Source organism: Triturus cristatus, chromosome 8 (assembly GCF_964204655.1).
Source record: "Triturus cristatus chromosome 8, aTriCri1.1, whole genome shotgun sequence".
NCBI lineage: Eukaryota > Metazoa > Chordata > Amphibia > Caudata > Salamandridae > Triturus > Triturus cristatus.
The window spans coordinates 49,133,921-49,158,173 of NC_140591.1; the positions used below are offsets into that span (position 1 = coordinate 49,133,921).

The following is a 24,253-nucleotide window of genomic DNA, read 5'->3' on the forward strand; positions in this document are numbered from 1 at the left end:
CTGTGCTTCCTTGTTCATCCTGCATCTCCTGCTGGGAAACTGTTAGGTTGTAATCTGCGAAGCTCTGTGAAATCCCAGAAGTAGCTACTGGATCCCCTGAAAGACAGAATATGAGGAACAATCCTATGAAATTTCAACAGAGCTCTGCCCAGGAATGGTTGAAATTGAATTCAGACTGCTTTGGAACGTCATGTCTGAAAATTTGTGACAAACACAAAACTGGGTGTTTTTAACATTATTATTCCCCCAGGTATCATTTTATAATTTAAGTTACACAACTATGCGTATGAGACAGCACCACACACAATGTTTAAATGAGACATCACATGACACTTTCAGAGGATACAGAGGGTCATAGAGCTTTGCATCTCAGAATCAATGGTTTGTACGAATGATCACTACCAAACACAATACTGATGAATATGGTGTAAAAATACGTCATGGCAGCTAAAGGGACTGCTCCCACGGAAGCCTCCCCCCTAGAGAACAGAATCTTAGTTTTATCGAGAAGGTGACCATCTATCTCCCTAATTTACAAAAAGTTAATCAACCACATGATAGACCCCCTCCAGATATTACAGGATAAGTGAGTGAAAAATGGGGTCGAGCTAGATAACGAGGACTGGCAGATACCAGTATCCTCCCCAAGAGTTGTGGCCATCCCAGCGCGCTTGCGATTGGTACAGATGAAGATTTTTCACAGGATATATATTACGGGACCTCGATTAGTACACATGGGGTGGTCTGACACTGGAGAGTGCAAACGGTGCTGTGACCTCCTGGGCACGTTCCTACACATCATTTGGGAATGTGAACACTAACTCCTTTTGGCTTAAGGTACATGCCACGATTAATGAGGTACTGCATGTCTCTCTCCACCCGGCGGCGAGGTGATGCCTCTTAAACATTTGGGTACCCACGGATCTCAACAATCACCAGACGTAGTGGGCCACATTAGGATTCATGCTGGCAAAAAGAAATATTACCCAATTATGGGGGGCGAATCATGCACCTACTCTAGAGGCCTTGGAAAGGAACCTTGATTGGTGCATGTTTAGAGAAAAGACAGTTAACTTGGCAAGGGGATGCCCTAAAAAGTGGTCTCGTATATGGGGCCCGTGGAATACTGACCGTGGTGAGATTTGTACACCGCCTCGATGCAATGATCAAGATGACCTACCTTCCCCGTGACTTTCCTCCTTGTATAATGCTGGTCTAATTCCCGATTTGTAATTATTGTAATGTATACATTGTCTGATCCTCTGCATTGTCCTATCTACACCGATGACTGTTTAATAATAAAAACTATAAAAAAAAAAAAAAAAAAAAAAAAAGGCATTAGCTAATTCTATCAAATAAATAAGTTCAAGTTGCTGATGCACATCTCCGACAGACAATAACGGATTAAGAGGGGCCTACAGCTGCATAGACAAGCAGCTTATTAGAGATCTAGACTTCTCCTAGTTGCCTTACCTAGGAGTAAGACCAGGGTTGAAGGTGAGTGAGAAAAAGTAAATTGTGAGAGTCCACAGTTTACCCGATCTGTGTTTTAATAAAGTCTTTAATTTCTAGTCCTAAAAGCTAGAGCCTTTAGATCACCTAGATATTAACTATAAATGCCCGCTGATGCGAACTGACTTACACAGCGGCAACAGAATTTCCTGGATGACACCAACATTCATCAGAAGGAGAAAAGGACTACTTACTTCTCTTTGTGGATGTGCCTTTGATGAAAAGAGCATTTCGGGAGGATTCTTTATTCAGATCCACTCCTGGGACAACAGCTAGCTACAGCAGATCACTGACAATGTAGGGATAAGTTCTACACAGCCATGTTAAGACTTTCTATGAGATTTACGATTCTAATTTTTAAGGTGGTAGCTTGAGTTCAAGATGTTGTCATAACAACATGATTCATGTGGGAAATATGTGCACAATTCTGTTGGCAAAACTTAGTACAAACTTATCAAATATAAAGTATAATTTTCTGTCTCTAATCTTTACTTTTGTAATATTCCATTAGCCAAGACCTGTGATGAGGTTTAATTGTTGCCAGTGTGTCTTCCCAGGTCCAGTGTTCCTAGAATTGATATACACACTATGTGCCACTGGTTGAGAGATACCCTGTGTTTAGTGGGTAAAGGTTGAGCTATACCCTATTTTTTGTTGCAAGTTAGATTTTCATCCTATTTTTCTAAGGTGAAAAGTTAAGACAGTTTTAGTTTCAAGGGCTAAAACAAACCCAGCTTTCTTTTTTATTTGTAAAGTTTGAAAAACAAACATTCTATTTTTCTAGAGTCAAGTGTTGAGACACACCGTCATAGTTGCAAGGGTTGCATAATACCATGTTCTTCATGTTATAAGAATTGTATATTGCCTATGTCCAATGTACATCTCCTTCTTAAGATTGGAACTGTTAAAGGTTTGCGATTGAGTATTTTGTTTAGCTTCTCTCGTCTTGTCCTTCCTCAGTTTACTGTCAGGCCGGTTTAACCGGCTTGTTGGTGTTGGGTTAGTATGAGTGCCAGTTTGCAAGATGTATGCGTTTGTCTTGGTTTGATTGATGGGGGAAAGTGTTGTAGTTAAACGTAGGGTTGTTTGGTTGGAAACTGTGAGTATTATGTTCTTGTGTTTTTGTTGAATCATGAGTATTATTCTTTGTTTTTTATAGCTCCATTTGCATGAGTGTGCATTTGTTATAGTATGTTGATTTCTATAGCACAGTAATCACCGGTGTCCATGGCAAATGGGCAGGTGTGTGATCTCCAAGGTGCCTATATGAAGAGCTTCAGCTTCTTCCAGGACTCAAAAAGTGAAGAGGATCTGAAGTGTTGAGGGAGTTTGTTCCATGTCTTGGTGCAATGTAGGAGAATGAGAGCTTGAATATGCTACTTACCAGTATGCATCTGTTCTTGGCATGTAGGGCTGCGGACATTCATATCTGTGCATAGATCGCCGCCTAGTGTTGGGTCCGGATGTTTGCACGTTGTTGTCCTGGAAGAGTCTTCGAAGTATCACGAGATAGGTGACTCCTCCCCTGGACCACAGTGCGCATGGGCATCCTCTCCATCCCCAGATTGTTTTTCGCCATTGTGGCAGTGATGGAGTAGATACAGTAAGTGATGACCATGCTATACAGTAATTCTGAGAGCTGCAGCTGCGACAGGCGCCGGGGAGGAGGGTGGGCGATATGAATGTCAGCAGCCCTACATGCCAAGAACAGATGCATACTGGTAAGTAGCATATTCAGTTTGAGGCATGTGGGCTGCTGAATTCATATCTGTGCATAGAATACATAGCAGTACCTCCTATTAGCGGCGGCTACCAGTGCCAGCTGCAGCAGTCTGAAAAAGAGTTTTGAGAACAGCCTGTCCTACAGCTGCCTGCTGTTTTGAGTGAACATCTACACAGTAGTGTTTTGTAAATGTATGTATAGTGGACCATGTGGCTGCTCTACATATTTCCTGTAAAGGAATGTTTCCCAGGAAAGCCATGGACGCCCCTAACTTTCGTGTTGAGTGGGCTCGTGGGGGAATCGTTAGTGTGCGTTTAGCTTTTTGATAGCAAATTTGAATACATTTAACGATCCATCTGGCTATACCTGCTTTGGAAATGGTGTTGCCTTTGTGTTGTGGAGAAAAGGCAACGAAGAGTTGTTTTGTCTTCCTAAAGTCCTTAGTTCTGTCTATATAGTACATGAGGGCCCTCTTTACATCTAGTGTATGGAGCATTCTCTCAGCAACATTTTGTGGATTTTGAAAGAAAACAGGCAGTTCAATGGTTTGATTCATGTGGAACTGCGATATTACTTTAGGCATGAATTTGGGGTTGGTACGTAGTACGACCCTGTTTGCGTGAACCTGTATGAATGGCTCTTGAATGGTTAGTGCCTGGAGTTCACTAACTCGTCTTAACGAAGTGATTGCTATTAGGAAAGCTACTTTCCAGGTGAGGAATTGAATCTCACATGAGTGGAGAGGCTCGAAGGGTGGACCCATGAGTCTGGTGAGGACCAAGTTGAGGTTCCACACCGGTGCTGGTGGGTGTTTTGGGGGAATCGCTCGTTTAAGTCCTTCCAAGAAGGCTTTGATGGCAGGCACTCTGAATAAAGAGAGGTGCGGCCTGTTTTGAAGATAGGCTGCTATCGCGGTTAAATGGATACATATGGAGTTGTATGCCAGATTGCATCGGTATAGGTGTAGGAGGTAACAGATGATGTTTTAAATGGATGCGTCCAGCGGGTTAATGTCATTGTTGTTGCAGTAAATGACAAACCTTTTCCATTTATCCGCATAGCAAGCTCTGGTAGTGGGTCTCCTGGCCTCCTTGATGATCTCCATACAGTCAGGTGGCAGGTTTAGGTAGCCAAACTCTAAGACTTCAGGAGCCAGATTGCCAGGTTCAGCTGTTGCGGATCTGGGTGCTGAATTTCGCCATGGCTCTGCGTTAAAAGTGCAGGTTTTATCCGCAGCCTTTGATGCGGCACCACGGAAAGTTCCAGAAAGGTGGTGTACCATGGCTGGCGCGCCCACGTTGGAGCAACTAGGATGAGTGTCAGTGAGTGTTGTCGCAGTTTGCGTGCCACCAGCGGTATTAATGGCGCTGGGGGAAAAGCGTACGCAAATCTGCCAGACCAGTTCATCCATATCGCATTGCCCCGTGACTGTGGATGTGGGAACCTGGCGGCAAAGCTTTGGCATTTTGCGTTTTCGTTTGTGGCGAATAGGTCTATCTCTGGATGACCCCACTGTTGGAAGTACGGTTGGAGTACTGATGGGTGTAGCTCCCACTCGTGCATTTGGTGGCTGTGTCTGCTGAGCAGATCCGCCATTTGGTTGTCCTTGCCCGGGAGGTGTTCCGCCATGAGGAATAAGTTCCTCTGAATGGCCCACTTCCACATGCTCTGAGCCAGATGAGACAACTGTGGAGAGTGTGTTCCTCCCTGCTTCTGTATGTAGTACATGGCAGTCATGTTGTCCGTCCGGATCAACACGACTTTGTTGCACAAGTGTACTTTGAATGCCTTCATGGCTAGGAAGATTGCCATCAGTTCCAGAACGTTGATGTGCATCTTTTTTTGTTGTGTCGTCCATAGTCCCTGCACTGTGTAGCTGAGCACATGAGCTCCCCATCCCTGGAGAGAGGCGTCCGCTGTCAGTATTATTTGTGGAACTGGCTCTTGGAACGGTCGGCCCTTGCAAAGGTTTTGTGGATTCCACCAATGCAGAGAGTTGTATGCCCGACCGCTCACCAACACTAGGTCTTTTAATTGCCCGTGAGCCTGATTCCATTGACGTGCCAAGCACTCCTGAAGCGGGCGCATATGTAGTCTCGCGTGCGGGACTATGAAGATGCAGGAGGCCATCATGCCTATCAACTGCATGAACACTCGCGCAGGAAGGGAGTGTTGAGGTTTGAACTTTGAGATCAGCAGTTGTATGCTGTTGATCCTCACTAAATTTGGCTGAGCTGTGGCTGCCAGAGTGTTTATGGTTGCGCCCAGGTACTGTTGTACGTGTGCGGGTTGGAGATGAGATTTTGGGTAATTTAGTGAGAATCCCAGACTGTGAAGAAGGTGGATGGTGAGGGACATGTGGCTGGCGCATTGCTGGGCTGACTTTGCTTGAACAAGCCAGTCGTCCAGGTAAGGGTAGACGTGAATGTGTTGTCTCCGTAGATGTGCAGCCACTGTAGCTAGGCACTTGGTGAAAACCCTGGGTGCTGTTGTCACGCCGAAGGGGAGGACTTTGAATTGATAGTGCTGTTCCTGAATAGTGAACCTGAGATATTTCCTGTGTGATGGGTGTATGGGTATGTGGAAGTACGCATCTTTGAGGTCTAGTGTGGCTAGGAAGTCTCCCTGGCTGAGCAGCGGGAGAACCTGCTGTAGGGTGAGCATATGGAAATGCTCTGAAAGAATGTAGTGGTTGAGGGGTCTCAGGTCTAGTATAGGTCTGAGCGGCCCGTCCTTTTTTGGGATTAGGAAGTACAGAGAGTACACCCCTGTCCCCTGCTGGTTGATGGGCACGACCTCTATTGCACCCTTTTGCAGCATACTAAGCCCTTCCTGCTGCAATAATGCTAAGTGCTCTACGGACATAGGACGGTGCTTTGGCGGTATGTTGGGTGGAGTGGAGGTTAGTTCGAGACAGTAACCGTGCTGGATAATGTCCCTGACCCACCTGTCTGTGGTGATGGTTTTCCAGGTGGACAGGAACCGCTGGAGTGTCCCCCCCCGACAGGTGTTATGTGGTCGGGGGGAAGGGAGAGGGCGTCACGTCCTCTGCCCTTGGTGCTGGAGCCACGATATCCGCCTCTGTTGGTTTTATCGTAGGCACTCTGTGTGCCCTCTTTAGTGTATTGCTGCTGTGACCCCTGGCCTCTAGCTGCTCCTCTATTCCCGGGGCGACGAAAGGAGCCACTACGAAATTGCTGCGTTTGCAGAGCCCCCATTGACTTCGCAGTGTCAGTGTCTTTCTTTATTTTTTCTAAGGTGGTGTCCACTTCTGGGCCGAATAAGTAGTCGGGGTTGACTGGCTGATTCAGGATGTTGTTTTGAATCTCTGGTTTGAATCCGGAGATTCTTAACCAAGCGTGTCGGCGTAACATGACGCTGGTGTTAATTGCCCTAGCTGCAGTGTCGGCAGCATCCAGTGCGCACTTAATGGATGCGTTGGTAAGGAGTTGTCCCTCTCTGACGAGGAGCTCCGCTGCCTCTTTGTATTCATCTGGCAGATGCTGGAGTAGTGATTCTAGCGTGTCGTAGTGTGAACGATCATAGCGGGCCAGGAGGGCCTGTGTATTGGCAATGCGCCAGATGTTTGCTGCTTGAGCTGCAATTCTCTTGCCTGAGGTCTCCAGCACCTTGGACTCCTTGTCTGGGGGAGGAGCATCACCTGTTGTTTGTGAGCGTTAGCAACCACCATGGAGTCCAGAGGTAACTGACCTCTAATGTACATAGGGTCTCCGGGCGCAAGTTTGTATTTTTTTTCAATCCTGGGGTTTAGCACCCGTGCTCTGGTTGTTTCCTTGAAAATGTTCTTTGCTGGTTTGAGAACACCTTTCAACATGGGCAAAGTTTTGACAGTCCTCTCGGAGGAGGCGAAAGTGTCCACTAAGAAGTCTTCCTCAACCGTGTCAGCGTGGAGTTGTACTCCATGATTGGCGGCAGCACGTTCTATGAGGGCATTGAAGGCAGCAGTGTCCTCTGTGGGAGATGTTTTGGCGCCGTAAAGCTGCGTGTCCTGGGTATCTGTCGCGGTACCCTGGTCTGTAGGGTCATCCCATGCTTGATCTGGGTCCTGCTGCTCTTCAGGATCGATATCCCTAGGGTAGGTGGTATCATCACCCATGTAGTCCTCCATTGCGTCCGTTTCGGAGGGCGTAGGAGAAAAGGACTGGGGATCCTGATAGGAGGTGTGCAAGCGTTCATACAGAACCGGTTCCGACTCGGATGGCAATTTATGCTTCAGAGGTATTCTGTAGGAGTCCAAGGCTTTCTCTGGAGTGATCTTCCGTTTGCGGAGCATAAGTCTGCCAGTGTCGGCTTCGATGAATTGTGGCTGTGTAGGCTCAGAAGGTGAGTGTCCAGCAGATGGGGACTGTGTCTGGCGGACACGTGTTCGGATCTCGAACAGCTTCGGCGCCGTGGATGGCGGCAAACCAAAAGTGATGCTGGTTGGTGCCGAGGGTGCCTTTGGAGCCTGGTTCGTGTCGGGGCCCGACATGGATCGGAGGGCAGCCCGTTGATGCGTTGCAATGACGCCACGACTTGTCGCACCGAGAACGCCGAAGGTTCTTTGGTGCTGGTCGGTACCGTGGAGGTAGGCGCCGACTGCTTTGGAGCCACAGGGTCATCGATCCGAAGAGAGGTATCAGCGGTCGTCGGAGTCGATGACTTGGCGTGTGCTGCAGTTTTGGAAGTGGACTCAGATGGAGCGGCCATTTTGACTTTGGTGGTCGGGGCCGACTGCTTCGGTGCCAGGGGCCGAGGCGCTTTAGTGGGACCGAGGGCCTTCCTTTTCGGGTCGGTACCGATATCCGCTGCAGCGAGCTCGGCGCCGAAATCCCTCTTAGTGCGTTCGGAGCCGATGGTCTGTGCTGGCGTCGAAGGAGTGGAGGTCTTCGAGGGCTTCGAGCCGACGATGGCCAGTTTCACTTTTGGTTTCGGTGGAACTGGTGCGACGATCGGTTTCGTTGAAGGGAAACCAGTCGTCTTTGGTAATAATGGCTTGTGCTGGATGTTCAAAGCCGGGCCCGAAGGCGGGGCTGAAGAACTTTGGGATTGATCTCGGGTAAGGCCCGGAGGCGATCCCTTGACCGGAGCCGTAGAATGACGCACTTTGACGGCCTCCGTATCGACGGGTAGGCCTGGCTGTTCGCTAGAGCTATCTTCTTCGGCCCCAAAGGCCTCATCGTAGTTTCCTACCTCGTCGACGGCTTCTTCCCTGTGAAAAAGCACTTCACCGGCGTCTTCCGATCGGGAATCTTGGTCGGAAGCGGGGCTGGAGTTTACTTCTTCCACGCTCTCAACATCTTCGTCCTCGGTGCTGAAGATGTTGGCCGGGGCAGGCGCCGATTGCTGCGCTTCTAATCTCGCTGCCCGCCGGTTCCGGAGAGTCTTCTTCGATCGGAATCGGGCACAGGCCATACATTTCGATTCGTCGTGATCCGGTGAGAGACATTTGTTGCATACCGGGTGGACGTTGATGTGTGGGTATTTGGCGTGGCATAGAGGACACCGTTTGAATGGGGTCCTCGATTCCATCGTCGATGTAAGGTCGATGTTCGGTCCTGGAAGAAGTTTCTAAACTAATTAAGAAAGCAGTCGATACCGAACGGGAACAGTACCGACGAAAACTAAAGGCCTTTTGGCCTTAAACTAAATTTTCCTAACTTGAGCTAAGATAAGCACATCCGAACCCAATGGCGGAAAAAAACAATCTGGGGATGGAGAGGATGCCCATGCGCACTGTGGTCCAGGGGAGGAGTCACCTATCTCGTGATACTTCGAAGACTCTTCCAGGACAACAACGTGCAAACATCCGGACCCAACACTAGGCGGCGATCTATGCACAGATATGAATTCAGCAGCCCACATGCCTCGAACCTCCAGTTTTGCCTCTGCGGATGCCGCGAGTGTGTCAGGGTGAGGCAGAGCAAGTGTCTCTGGTGAGTTGGTGAAAGTGTATGTGACTGTTCAGGTATTCTGGTTTGTAGGGCTTTGTATGCGTGCACGAGAAGTTTGAATTGGTTGTGCTTGTGAATGGAGAACCAGTAAAGCTTCCTGGGGTGTGGTTAAATGTGGGTGCAGCGTGGGAGGACGATTAGTGGGCTTGAAGCGATGTTCTGGTTGGTCCGGCATGAATGTATAACGTTACATCGCATACATTCACAACGCGGTAGTTTACATTTCGTTCGTTACAACGCAAATCGTTACAATGACTTGCGCTAGAGGCGCTGGACTTAGGAATAGTATGATTTACTATTCCAACTCCAGCCTACATAACAGTAGGGAAGGTGTTGGAATAGTAAATCATACTATTCCTTAATGAAGAGCGCCATCCAGCGCAAGTTGTTGCAACGACTTGCATTGCAATGACCGCGTTGTAAAGCTACCGCTGTGTAACGACCGAGTTGTATAGGTTCTCCGTCTAACGTAGGTGTAGTTGTTTGGAGATTCCGGTACAGAGTGTGTTGCGGTATTTCAGCCTGCTGGTGCGGAGTGCTTACGTGATGGTCCGTCGGGTGTTTTGAGGCAACCATTTGAAGATCTTTGGCAGCATGCGTAGGATGTGGAAGCAGGAGAAGCACACTTCATTAACTCAAGCTGTCATGTTGAGCTTATCGTATAGGATGATCCCTAGATTTCTTGCATGGTCTGTGTATGTATGGGAGTTGGTCCTAGCTCAGACAGTCACAATGTGGCGTCTCATGGGGAGGTCTAGTTTCTAAAGACCTGCACTTCCGTCTTGTCGGAGAGGAGCTTCAGTCAGTTACGTCGCATCCAGTCTGCTACCATGGTCTTTCGGTAGTTGTCTTGTACATAAGGGAGAGGATGAGTTGGGTGTCAATGGCGTAGGAGAGGATGGTGATGTTTTGTGATCGAATTCTGTTGGCAAGGGGTGCCAGGCATATGTTGAAAAGAGTGGGGCTGAGGGACGATCCTTGTGGGACTTCTCATGTCAATTTCTTGGCCTCAGATGTGAAGAGTGGCTGCCTGACACTTTGTGTTCTTCTAGCAAGGAAGGAAAAGATCCAATTGATAGCAGGTCCTTGTATGCCAATCTCATGGAGTCTTCCAATGAGGGTGTTATGGGAGGCAGTCAGCAAAGAGGTCGAACAGGATGAGAACCACGGTTTCTTCTTAGTCCAGGATAATTTGAATGTGGGAATGTTGTTGGTGGCCACAATGAGTGCTGTTTTAGTGCGGTGGTTCTTTCTGAATCCAGATTCAGTGTTGTCTAGAAGACGGTGATGTTCGAAGTGGGTTGCGAGTTGCTCCGTTGATTTGGGTCAGCTGTGGGCTACTAGGGGACTGTATTGATTTCTGCAAGTTTTCACTCATACAGGAAAGTGGCAGACATGTGGGTGGTGTTGATGAGGGTCAGGGTGGTGCCGATTGGCGATGAATCCAGGTTGTAGATGTGGGGCCACATTGGGGACCCTGAGTAGACGGTTCACATGATTGCCGCAGTGTTGTTTCTGATTAGGGTTGTCCATTTGTTCAGGTGGCTGGGGGTGGGTGTGTAGGTTAGCGAAGAGTTCTCTGGGGTTGGGGTGGTGTGCCAAGTTGCTGTAGAGGGTTATGATTTTCTGTGGATGAAGTTAGGTAGGTTGTTGCAGAGTTGTTGGATGGCAGCAATTTTATTGACAGTGGCTGAGGGAGAGGTGAAATCCTTGACAATAGAGATGATCTCCGTGCAGCATCCGTCGATGCAGCCCATTAGTGCTTTTTTCTTGGTGTCTCTTATTTGCAGCGATAGTGTGAGTGCAGCCTTGTTGGTAGTTCTGTCAGTGGTCGGAGGTCTTCTGTGTACAAGCTTGCCTGCTTTTTTGATCTAGGCTTGTTGGGGTTGATGGGTGTGAGGGAGTCCATGCAATTTTGGATCCAGTTGTTCATGTGTGAGAAAGTGCCATCTTTCTTGCATGGTATGCCCCCACTTTTTGCTGAATTGCTGATGTACTTTGACTGAGTGTGCCCGGGGCTCCTGCCAATCAGGTGCCCAGGGACGGTGTTCCTTCCCTAAAAACTGTATTTAAGCCTAAACCCAATTGGCATCTCTGGCCATATGTCAGCCCCAGGTAAATTGTACCCTAGGTACCCAGGGCCCTGTGACCAGAGAAGGCCCCTAAGGGCTGCAGCACTTATTGTGCCACCCTTTGAGGCCCTGTGCCCTGACACAAACACACACTGCCTTTGCAGGCTGAGTGTCTTGGTGCAGAACAAAACAGAGTCGACATGGCACACATCCCTGTGTGCCATGCCCACAAACACTGCCCTGGCATACATCAGTCACCCCTGAGTGCACTATGCCAGTGGTGTGGGTACAGGTGCATGAGCCCTGTACCCCTACTGTACCCAGGTCCATTCCTAGGCACTGTAAATGCAGTGCTGCCATTAAGAGTATATGGTACTGGGAGGTTGTCATCACGAACTCCACAGCACCATAATGGCAACACTGAAGACTGACAAGTTTGATATCAAACTTCTCAGCACATTAAACCCGCACTGATGCCAGTGTGAGATTTAATGTAAAATGCACGACAGAGGGCAACTTAAGAGTTGCCCCCTGAAACTAACCCACAACCAGTGTCCTGACTGAGAGGCTGCCTAGGCTGCCACCCAGCAGACAGGTTGCTGGCCCCCTGGGTAGAGAGCCATCCGCTCGTGGGCATGCAACAATGCAAACCCTGGGACGAGGTTCCAAGCCTCCTCCCCCAGGATGGGCAGGGGAAGCTTCAAAGGCCTGCCGCCTTTGTGAGCCTCCCCAGACCATTTGCTGTACTCAGCAACTGGTCCCCACCGCTTCTGACCCCCACTCTGGCGGGAAAACCCAGGGAGGAAAGGGGGTGTGCCAGCCTCTGCCAACCCCACCCCTCAGGTGGGGGAGGCAAGGTGAAGCACTACTCCGGGCTCCCGCCATCTCGAGGATGGGGAGTCCTACCCAATCAGGACTAGGCTCCTGCCCCCTCCCACTGCAGAGTGGCAGGACAGGGTGTGTACTCACCCCAGGAAAGGGACCCATTGGTCCCTGACCTTTGCCTACCTGTTAACGCCCCATAATTTAGTATTTAGGGGCACCCTGAACCTTCCTTCCTCACATCCCGATTCCGAAACAAGACGAAAGACCTGCTGTGCAGCTGCTAACAAGAGGATGACACCAACTGACTTGGCCCCAGCCCTACAGGCCTGTCGACCCTCGAATCTGCTCCTGCTAAATCCCGGCGTCTCCTGTGGTCAGCAACCTCGAAAACCCCAGAGGACCGGACTACCTTGCTCATCTAAAGACTGGGACTCCCACGAGCACGTTCTGCTCAAACAGCAACAACCCCTGGTGCCAAGCCAGGAACCGCAAATCCAGCACACTCTGCACCCGCCAAGCCCGGCCTGTGCCTGAGTGAACAAATACCACGAGGACGTCCCTCCGGCGACTGACCAAAAATCCAGCACCCAAGGACCCTCCTCGACGCTCCCGACGCCTGCAGCCTCACAACCAAGGACCCCTCCAACCACGACCAGCAGAGGGTAAGATTTCCCAATGCCAAAAGACACCCCTCCACCCGGCGCCCTGCGGCCCCCTGTGCCCAACTCCTGGGTGCCTACCTAACCCACAGCTCCCCAACTTACCTCTCGAAGTGGTGGTCGCACCTGAAGAATCTCCGTCCCCGAGCTTGCAGCTTTTCCATTGAAATACATTGAGCGCCAGACGGCTCAAAAGCACCCTGCACCCAGCCGCCCGAGTGCCACTGGAAGTGCAGCATCTGTTCTATCCTACTTCCCCACTTGCCCTGTGTAAGTGACCAGGAGCTCCGCTCCCACAGCCGTGTGGCCTGCCTGCAAGCAGCCACCAACCAAAGGCTCCCTGCCCGCCATAGGCTAACATTGGACCTACTCTCTGTGCACCCGGCTGCCCCTGTGCCGCTGAGGGTGTAACAACTGTACCTACCCGACCCTGGGAGACCCCCCCCCCCCCCCCCCCCCCCCGAGTCTTACCCCAGAACCCTAACTCTGCCAGTTGAGTAGTTACCTAAAAGCCGATAACTCACATTTTCTCCATAGGGTAACACTGACTGGTTTTCACTTAGAATTTCTTCCAAGTGTCAAGTTTGAAAACGTTGAAATATTCACTAAAAATCACCCGATCAACGAAAACAAAATTACTCACCTGTTATCAGGAGAAATCCCAGTGCTGGATTGGATCTCTGTGCCCAGCACTGACCCTACAAAGCAATTACAACTGATTTTCCGATAACCAAACTTTCCTCCATAGGATAACATTGCCTGGTTTTTGTCACAAATTCTTCTGTCGATTTTTGAAACCTACAGATATTCCTTAAAAATCGCCTGTGTAACAAAAACGATTTCTTTCAACTGTTTATAGGAGATGCACCAGGCCTGAATCCAGGATCCAGCCCTGAGTAAGAAAAACCCATGCAAAGTAATTGATATTGCGTTTACTTAAAAAAAAAAAAACATTGAGCTCAACGTTATAAATTGTGTTACCTTGTGTTGCCTATTGCAACAACTAACTATTGCATTTAAAAGTCTATTGCTAATTGAAAGTATTCAACTATAGCATCTCAATCTGAGAAAGTATTTTTATACCTACTTGTGGTTCTAAAATAAAATATATTTTTTATATACAAAAAAAATTGGCCTAGAGTTTAGTTCTTGAGTGTGTGAGATCATTTGCTGACCGAGTGTGTACAAGGGTAAGTTACTTACCTGTAATCCTAGTTCTCTTCCAGGGGTATCCTCATCAAAGTCATAAGCACTGAATATTCCCGCCCATGTGCGGGGACCCCGGAAATAATAAAATCATATATGTAAAAAACATACATATATACAGCTCTGTATATGTATAAACATATATTATTTTTTCCCAAGCAAATGCAGCCCCTAAAAAAGAAGGCTAGGCAATGTATAAATACACATCCAATAATACATATAGGTATAATAAAACACCTAAATCTCTCTTTTTTTTTTTTTAATGAGGTAAACACTCATGAGAAAGCAAAAAAGAGAAAACTGTGGGAAACACAGATCTACAACACATTGCTAGCCTGCAGGCTGCATTGCAATACAATACCATAGAGACTGAAAAGCCCTGTATAGGTAAAAACTGGCACCGTGCCTTTAAGGCAGCCCTGGCTTCCAAATCCCATCATGCCTCAGGGGTGACAGTTAGATCAGTTGTTCTTTGCGGGACCGTAGTCCTAAACACAAAGATATATCCTTTCCATAACGAATAATACACTTTCTTCTCATTTGCCTGGGGAGGTGGGTGGGTTGCTTATGACTTTGATGAGGATACCCCTGGAAGAGAACTAGGATTACAGGTAAGTAACTTACCCTTCTCTTCCAGGGGATCCTCATCAATAGTCATAAGCACTGAATAGAGTAGCAAGCTCACCTTCCACCTGCAGGCAAATAAAAAAAAAAAGATTGTACCACACATGGAATAAGAAAATCATGAAAACTGATTATGTATGGAACAGATTCCTCAAGGAGGCTTGTCCTACTTGAGTGTCTGCTCTGGTGGTAAAGGTGTGGACAGATCTCCAAGTGGCTGCCTTGCAGATCTCGGAGAGTGGGACATTATTGAGAAAAGCAGCGGTAGCCGCTTTTCCTCTTGTAGAGTGCGCTCTAGGGCGCGCCCCCAATGGTTTCTGAGCCAGTTGGTTGGCCAATGTAATACTTGAAACAATCCACCTAGCAATGGAACGTTTGGAAGCAGCAAAGCCCATACGGACAACCCCGTAGTTCACAAACAGTTGATCAGATTTCCTAACATTCTTAGTCCTATCTAGATAGAATTTTAGGACCCTTTTGACATCTAAAGAATGCAACGCCCTCTCTGCCGGAGAGGAGGGGTTGGGAAAAAAGGTTGGCAAGGAGATGGCTTGATTTACATGAAAGTCCAATACCACCTTAGGCAGGAATGAAGGATGAGTCCTCATCACTACCCTATTGAGATGAAACGTAGTGTAGGGTTCTTTAGAACAGAGGGCCTGTATCTCACTGACCCTCCGTGCTGAAGTGATGGCTATTAAAAAGGCTGTCTTCCATGTGAGGTGCTGTAGGCTAGCCTTATGAATAGGCTCAAAGGGAGAACCCATGAGCCTTGACAGAACCAAGTTTAGCTCCCAGGAAGGAGAGGGAGGTCTAACAGGGGGATAGACTTTGAGACCTTGCAAGAAATCCTTCACCACCTGCAACTTAAAAAATGACTGCTGCGAAGGCGAACGCCTGTATGCTGTTATGGCTGCTAGGTGAACCTTTATGGATGAAAATTTCAACCCTGCCCTCGCTAAATGAAGAAGATAGGGCAAAATTACATCCTCCTGGCATTTTGTTGGATCATAATGATGCTGAGTACACCAAATGTAAAATCTTTTCCACTTACAAAAGTAGGAATGTCTTGTCGAAGGCCTCCTGGCTTCCTTAAGTATGGACATACACTCTTGAGGGAGGTTCAGATGTCCATACTGGAGGACTTCAGGAGCCATGCTGTTAAGCTCAGCGAGGGAAGGCTGGGATGGTAAATCTTCCCCTGCATCTTGGATAACAAGTCCGGCCTGCACGGCAGCCGTTTGTGGGGGCGGATCGACATGTGCAGGAGATCCGTGTACCACTACTGCCTCGGCCAGTCCGGTGCTATGAGGATCATCTTGGCAGATGAATTCTGCAGCTTGGTCACCACCTTGGGGATTTGTGGGAGAGGCGGAAAAGCGTACACAAATGTCATTGACCAATTGATCAAAAGGGCATTCCCTAGGGATCCTGGTCGATGGTATCTTGAGGCGAAGCCTCGGCATTTTGTGTTGTGCTCGTCCGCGAAGAGGTCCACTTGCGGACGCCCCCATTCCCCGAAGATGTCTTCTAACACCTCGTCGTTTATTACCCAGTCCTCTGGTTCTTGAAAATGACGACTGAGTAAGTCCGCTTGCACGTTGAGTTCTCCTGGTAGGTGCACCGCTTTCAATGAGATGTTCCTTGCTAGGATCCAGTGCCTCAGGGACTGAGCTTCCAACGAGAGCGTCCTGGATCGAGTACCCCCTGCTTGTTCAGGTAGTACATTGTGGTGGTATTGTCCGTCTGTACTACAATGGTACTCGTCGTGATCGCAGGCAGGAACACTTTGACGGCTAGGTGGACTGCCCTGAGCTCCAGCATGTTGATGTGGTACAACTGCTCGCTGCTGGACCACCGTCCCTGAGTTTGCAGAGACCCGAAATGCGCACCCCAGCCTTGAAGGGATGCGTCCGTGATTAAGGTCTGAGTTGGGGGTTCTTGATGGAAGGGGATCCCCACTTGTAGATTCAGTGGCTTCAGCCACCACTTGACTGACTGCCTGGCCGCTGAGGAAAGGCAAACTTTTTCTTCCCACAGGGAGTTCCTTTGATCCCATTTGTCCTCGAGATCTTGCTGTAGAGGACGCATCCTTAGCCTGGCATTGGGCACTAGGAAAATGCAGGATGCCATGGCCCCTAGCAGAGATGAGATTTGTCTTGCCGACGACAGATTGTTGGATAGAATCTGCCTGCCTTTGAGGATAATGGATGACTGTCTTTCCTCCGAAGGAAACACTTTTCCTACTACGGAGTCTATAGTTGCACCCAGGTAGTGGATCCTCTGTGTTGGTGAGAAATTGGACTTTTTGGCATTCACTCTGAGACCCAACTTGCGACATAAGTTCAGGCAAAGCGACAGCTGCGATCGAACACTCTGAGGCGATGGACCCTTTATTAGCCAGTCGTCTAGGTAGGGGTAGACGAAGACTCCTGCCCGCCTCAGAGCAGCCGCTACTACTGCCACGCATTTTGTGAATACTCGAGGAGCTGACTTCAGGCCAAATGGAAGAACCTTGAACTGATAGTGAGAGTTCCCCACCGCAAACCTGAGAAATTTCCGATGATTCCGTTGGATGGGAATATGGAAATATGCGTCCTGAAGGTCCAGCGAACACATCCAATCGCCCAACCAGAGAAGAGGATATATTTGGTGGAGCGCCAGCATGCGATATTTTTCCTTTCTTATGAGTTTGTTCAGTATCCGTAGGTCCAAAATGGGTCTGAACTCTACCTTCGCACTCCTTTTTTGAATCAGAAAGTATCTGGAGTAAACTCCCTTTCCTCTTTGGTTTTTGGGAACTTTTTCTATTGCAGATTTGAGCAGAAGAGTCGCCACCTCTTCTCTGAGCTGCGTTAGATGCTGGGCCGAATGAACAGGAGGAATCGATGGAGGGTGGCTTCGGAAACGAAGCGAGTACCCATGCCGCAGTATATTCAGAACCCACTTGTCCTTTGTGATGGATTGCCACTCTGGAAGATGATGCGCAACACTTCCTCCCACCGGAGCGGTGGACAGCATCGGAGGAAGCGGTTCCTCATTGCTTCCCTGGAGCCTTGTTTCCAGCGTTTGACTGCCTGTTGTTACCGCGTCCCCTGGATGGTCTGCGGGACTGGTACTGCTGCTTCTTTTGACCTTGCTGGTCCTGGTTCTTCTGCCACTGAGGGGTTTGAACCCTCTGCTGGTAGTTACGCCTGTCATTTCCCCTGCGGCGTCGAAACGCTTTCCTCTTTTCAAGCCCCACGGCTTTCATGGTCTCCAGTTCTGCTTTCATACGGGCCATTTCTTCGTCTGCATGAGACCCAAAAAGTGAACTGCCCGAGAAAGGCAGATTTAGTATTCTCGCCTGCGCTTCCGGCTTCAATGCCGTCAATCTGAGCCAAGATGATCTTCTGGCTGTGATTCCATGGGCATATGAATGTGCTGCTAGTGTTGCCCCATCTGCCGCTGCACTTATGACCTGGTTAGAAACCAGACTTCCCTCGTGCAAAATTTCTTCAAAGTCCCGTCTATCCTCTGATGGAACTTTTTCAATGAACCTCTGGAGAGAGTCCCACAAAGATCTATCATAGCGCCCCAGAAGTGCTGAGGCGCGGGCCACCTTTAGGCTAGAAGATGCCGAACCGCAAACTCTCCTCCCCCAAGAGTCTTGCGTCTTACTGTCTTTATCTGGGGGCACCGTTGAAGACCCCGCTACTGCATGCGTCTTTCTGGCAGCAGCGGTGATGAGTCCGGTGGAGGATCTGATCTTAGGAACAGAGGATCTTCCGGAGCCGGACGGTACTTCTTTAGAATCCGCGCCGGTGCAGATTTGGTGGTCGCTGGCGTGAGAAAAATATCCATTACTGGTTGCAGCAAACCAGGGACTAACGGCAACAGTGGGCGTGACACTGCTCGTTCATGAAGAGTTTCAAAGATTATGGAGGAGGTGATCTCCTGAACCGGCATAGGGATATTTAATTTTGTAGCTCCTCTACACAACACTTCCTGAAAAGTAGAGATATCATCCACCGGAGATACCCTGGAGGGTGGTGTCTCCGAGAGTGTCGGCGAATAATCCCTTCTGGATGATCTAGATGACGGGGAGGAAGAAGGGGTCCTACGGCGCCTTCTCTCCGATCTGGTCGACTCTCTCCTGTGGGAGGAGGATCTGGATCGCCTCCTTGGTGTTCGAGAGCGACGTCGAGAATCTCTTCCCCGAGAACGTGATCTGACCGGTCTCGCTGGGAAGTCCATGACTCTTAACCTTGTTAGTGAGGCCTTGACTGCGTGAGACATAGCCGAGTCCTGAGGTATCTCTCTTGCGGTACTTTGAGGTACAGCATGTCCCACTTCCAGCGGACTAATTTCTCTTGCAGGCACTGGAGATTGATTCACAATTTCCGGTGACTCAGACCTTGAACTCGAGCCCTCTGATCCTGAAGGCGAGATAGATATAAGACGTGGTGATTCATGTTCCGAAGTTGTATATACCAGTCTATGAGGGGATTTGCGCCTTGAAACTGGCCGGATCGTAAGGCGAACATGCGACACCTCCTGAGTACCCTCTGCAGAGGACCGCCTCGACGGCGATAGGCCTATCACCGGAGACCTGGGACTTGACTCCTCGAGGATCAATGGAGATTTTTCTGTCCTCGACGTCGAGAACCTCGTCGTCGACGGAGGACTTGGTCTGAACGGAGGTCTAGACCCCGACGGGGAATCTCGCCTTGACGTTATGGACTTCTCCAAAGCCTTGGAGACCTGCAAGGACGGAGGCACCTGCCTCGACGTCGAGTCCAACGGAGGCACCTGCCTCGACGTCGACTCCGACGGAGGCACCTGCCTCGACGTCGGTCTTGACGGAGGCGCCTGCCTCGACGTCGAATGCTCTGACGACGAATGCCTCGACGTCGCCATTCTCTTCGCCGACGATCGATCTTTCCTCGACGGCGAACTTGGTCTTGACGATGATCTTGGTCTCGACGTCGACGTAGACTTCGGAGTCGAACGCCTACGAACCTCTTGTGACGTCGACTGATCTCTCACAGTCCTCAACGTCGAATGATGTCCTTCCTTCGACGTCGAACGATGTCTCTGTTTCGACGTCGGTCGATCTTTCCTTGACGTCGAAAGATGCCTTTTAGACGTCGACCTGTGACGCCGATCCTTCGACGCCGATCTCTTAGACGTCGAAGTCGTCAACGACGACGAACGCATCCGCTTCGCCGCTGTATCTAAAGTCGACGACGATTTTCTTTTTGCAGCATGACTACCCCTGGACTCCTCACCTCTCAGCGACGATCCCGCCGCTGGAGTCTTCGACGCCGAGCCCGACGCCGATGGGGAGCAAACAGGTACCAGCTGCCTCGACGTCGACCGTTCTGACAAGCCGTAGAGTCTAATCCTCTCTCTCTCCTTTAAAGTCCTTTTAGAAAGGTCTTTACAATGAGGACATGTTGCTGGAGAGTGAGAATCCGGCAGGCAGACAATACACACGTCATGTGTGTCTGAAGAGGCCTTCTTTTTTCCAGAAGATGGACATGGAATAAATAAAGAAGGCATATTTCTGACAAAAATAGCAGAAAATCAGTCAGAAAAATACAGGATACTGACTTCTTCCCAGATATTAATAAGAGGAAGTCCAAAAAATTACTATAATGCAAATAATTCTTGACTAAAAAGTCAAAAAGAAGAGAGCTGAATTCCAGGGTCCTGACTGAAGGAGCCGGAAAGAACAACTGACCTAACTGTCACCCCTGAGGCATGATGGGATATGGAAGCCAGGGCTGCCTTAAAGGCACGGTGCCAGTTTTTACCTATACAGGGCTTTTCAGTCTCTATGGTATTGTATTGCAATGCAGCCTGCAGGCTAGCAATGTGTTGTAGATCCTGTGTTTCCCACAGTTTTCTCTTTTTTGCTTTCTCACGAGTGTTTACCTCATTAAAAAAAAAAAAAGAGAGATTTAGGTGTTTTATTATACCTATATGTATTATTGGATGTGTATTTATACATTGCCTAGCCTTCTTTTTTAGGGGCTGCATTTGCTTGGGAAAAAATAATATATGTTTATACATATACAGAGCTGTATATATGTATGTTTTTTACATATATGATTTTATTATTTCTGGGGTCCCCGCACATGGGCGGGAATATTCAGTGCTTATGACTATTGATGAGGATCCCCTGGAAGAGAACAAATGCTTTACACTGTCCTCTGATACGGCCTTACTGCTCGACCAAGCTACCACTTAAGAGAGTAAGGTTATATCTAACTTTAACCTCTGCCAAACCTCTGGGGACAGTGGACTCTGTGCACCCTGTACCTTACTTTGGTACAGTATATACAGAGCCACTTTCTTACATCATGTTATTGCCAAGGTTGTCTTTGGGGCTAGGTTGATGCGTGCTGAGAGCTTTGAGCCAGTATGCTTCCAGGATTTTGCCCTAGCCGTGGCTTGGAATGCTGAACCTGGTAGGGGTGTTGACTTGAGATGTGTTGATTTGGAAGTGGATGATGGAGTGGTCAGTCCATGTGAGCGGTGTCTTGGAGTTGTATATGATGCTGTTGCTTGTAGCGAAGATGGGGTCCTGTGTGTTCCCTGTGGTATGCTTCCACGGTTTAGATCTGTGGTTACTTTTAGGCTTGTGCATAAGGGAGAGCTATATGGTGTCCTGCCCGCCAATTACTTCATGAAGCCATGGAGCCCTTGGGCACTTGGTCTTATGCTGCTGAGTTGCCTCTAGTTGGACCTGGGCTGTGCTAGTGAGGACATCTGCTTCAGGGCCATGTCTCTGGATAGTTCTGTACCTGCTTGCCATATGCTAAACTAATCCTCCTGCCAACTGACGAGTCGTCGTGTATTCGTGCCATCAACCAACACCACAACAACAAAACAGAAAAGCAGCACCCTCTGTGCTAACAACAATTGTCAGATCATTCTGAACTCATAAAATATGGTTTACTACAGCACTAGCATCTAGCGAGAAAGTGTGCATGTGTTTGTGGCCCTAATACCTCAGTGTGGCAGCTTGCTGCATCTAGCATCTTTTTTCCAGAAGTCTTGGAGCGAGGTGGGCAGAGTTCAGTGCCTTCTTTACCGCCACTGTGAAAAAACGGGGTTTTCTGACAGTACACTTCCACTGGCTGGCTTTTGATGCAACTGGACTGTAGACTACCGGGTCCCTGCTATCCAGGTTCCCAATACCAGTGTTTTTTCCCTAAAACTGATCCCCAAATTGGCACTTCCGGCCCCCTTCAAGACCCTAGTAAATGGTACCTAGGGCACTGGGACTGCAAAGGGTCCCCTAGGGACCCCTTACTTAGGCCATGCAGATTGCCACTGCAGCATGCATTGCCTGGTGCAGACAAAACAACAAAGTCGACATGGCACACTGCCTGTGCCCCATGCCAACTAGTACTGCCTATGATATAGATACGTCACCCCTCTAGCAGGCCTTACCAGCCCTAAGGCAGGGTGCACTATATCCCAGGTGTGGACATATCTGCATAAGCAGATATGCCCCTACAGTATTAGGATCTATTCCTTAGTATTGTAAGTGCCAGTGAAGTAATAGAGAGTACATGGGTTGGGAACTTGACAACTCTAGTTCCACAGTACCATGATGGCTTTACTAAACACAGGAGTGTTTGGTACAAAACTCCCCCTCTCAATAAATCCATATTGATGCAAATGTGGGATTTATCGACACAGGTACCCAGAGGGCACCTCAGCAATGCCCCCTGAAAACCTACCAACCCTGGTGTGGCAACAGACTGGCTTTAGGCAGCCTGCCACCACCAGACATGTTTCTGGACCCCTGGGTAGAGAGTCTGAGCAAAGGTGTCACAACTCCTCCCCCAGGATTAGCCAGTGCTCTAAGGGGAAGTTTCAAAGGCCTGCCCCCTTTGTAATGCGACCCCCTCCCAGCCTCTGCTGCTAGCTCTCAGATGTACCGCAGGCAGGTTGGATTAGTTCCCTCTGCTCTTACAGGTAGGAAGGAATCCTTTTGTATCTTTCAGGCTAAGAAGCATTGCTTAGCCTCCAGTTTTGACCCAAGTGTGTGCAGAAAAATAGGTACCTTGAGAATTCCCAATGCATACAAGTCAATGTAAATAAGGTCCACATTGAGGAGCCCCTACTTTGTATAGTCCTGAATATTTTTGGTCGATATCTACCTGCACCAAGCTAGATGCAGAATCTATTGAAGTCAGGCGGTTTTGAAATTCCCTAGTAATGAAGAAGACCCATTGTGATGTAATAAAAATAGGTGTTCCGTCCTAAGGGGTTACAGATCTACACCTAAGGAATAAGGATATATGTTTGAACATTTCACCCAGTGATGGACGGATGCCCAACTGAGTTATTTTCTTTGTTTATTGTGCAAATGTAGAGTGTCTTGTTTATTGGATTATGTAATGCACCTTCTGAGTGGCACTTATATATGTAATTATGTATGTTGTATAGCAGTCCTATGTCTTTGGTGTCTGACCTGTTCCTTCAAGATATATGAATGCTAGTATAGCTTGTGCAGTGTTATTTTTGTGTCAGCTTACTTATTGATATTGCACCACTGATGGGCTTTTCCTAGTTTAGCAGGATAAATTTCACTTTTCAAAAGAAATCACTGTTATATACGGTCAAACTTCCCAGGTTCTGTGAGATACTGGGATAGCCAGTTATTGTTAATGGGCTAGCAGCAGATGTCAGCCCCTGGTTTACACTTCCACTTTGGGCAGAAAAACTTCGGAGAATAGGAGTTGTGCCCACCTCTGTCATCTCCACCCCTAAGATGGGGAAGGCGAGGTTAAGCAACTCCAATCGGGCTAAGTCGATGCCTCCTCCCACAGGAGGGTGGCATAACTGATGGTGTAGTCACCTCAGGTAAGATGCTCACTGGCCCTACCTGCTACTCCACTAAACTGCCTCTGAATTTATTATTTAGGTGGCTCCCCCAGACCTGGAAAGCCAATTCCTGCAACCTAAGAAGAAGGATGAAGAAGCTGTACAGCAAAACTTGAAGACGATGAACGCCTTGGCCCCAGCACTACCGACCTGTATCCAGCTTGAAGAGCCTGCGAAGAGGACGCTCCTGTCCTATGGTAAGTGACTTCCAAGAACCCCAGGAAGACTGCCACTCTTCAACAAAGACCAGATCTCCTGAGGACAGTGGCCCTGCCTAAGAAAACTCCAACTTCAGGAACTCCCGAGGTGGATCCGCGACCTCTGCCCACTCAGCAACCAACGCCCAAGGCCCTAGTAGGAATGGCTCACCTGTCCAGTGAAGTCTGCCCAGTGATCCGGACTACGATTCCAGCATTGGCTGACCTCTCCTGGACTCCACGATGATGCCTGCAGGCTTATTCCAGAGGCTCCCCCTTACCACAACTGGCTCTGGTAAGAAGACTCTGATGTCAAAAGGCACCCCTGTACCCATAGCCTCTGGGTTTTGGTGAACTGAACAGACAGTGCCCTTAGGACCCCCACCTCCTACTTACCTCTGCTGTCGTTGGTCTCCCTCTTGCAACATCCAATGCAATGCCTGCAGTCTGTTTGCCAAGTGGAGAAACTCCATTGAAAGGCACTGGGTGCTCAACGCTATATTTTCCACCCTGCACCCAGCCACCCTAGTGCAGCTGATGGTGTATGTTTGGTGCTGCTTTGTGACCCCCCCACCTCCCCCCGTGATTGTGCTAA

At 48.8% G+C, this 24,253-nt stretch overlaps 1 protein-coding gene across 3 annotated transcripts in view; it reads right to left on the reverse strand.

Annotated features, from left to right (window-relative positions):
• The window catches only part of LOC146800033 (uncharacterized), a 141,362-nt gene that overhangs the window by 42,397 nt on the left and 74,712 nt on the right, over positions 1-24,253 (reverse strand). For all 3 annotated transcript variants that reach the window (XM_085620933.1, XM_085620932.1, XM_085620934.1), the window contains exon 5: positions 1-96. In XM_085620933.1, the coding sequence (XP_085477059.1) occupies positions 1-96 (96 nt within the window). The remainder of the gene's footprint in view (positions 97-24,253) is intronic.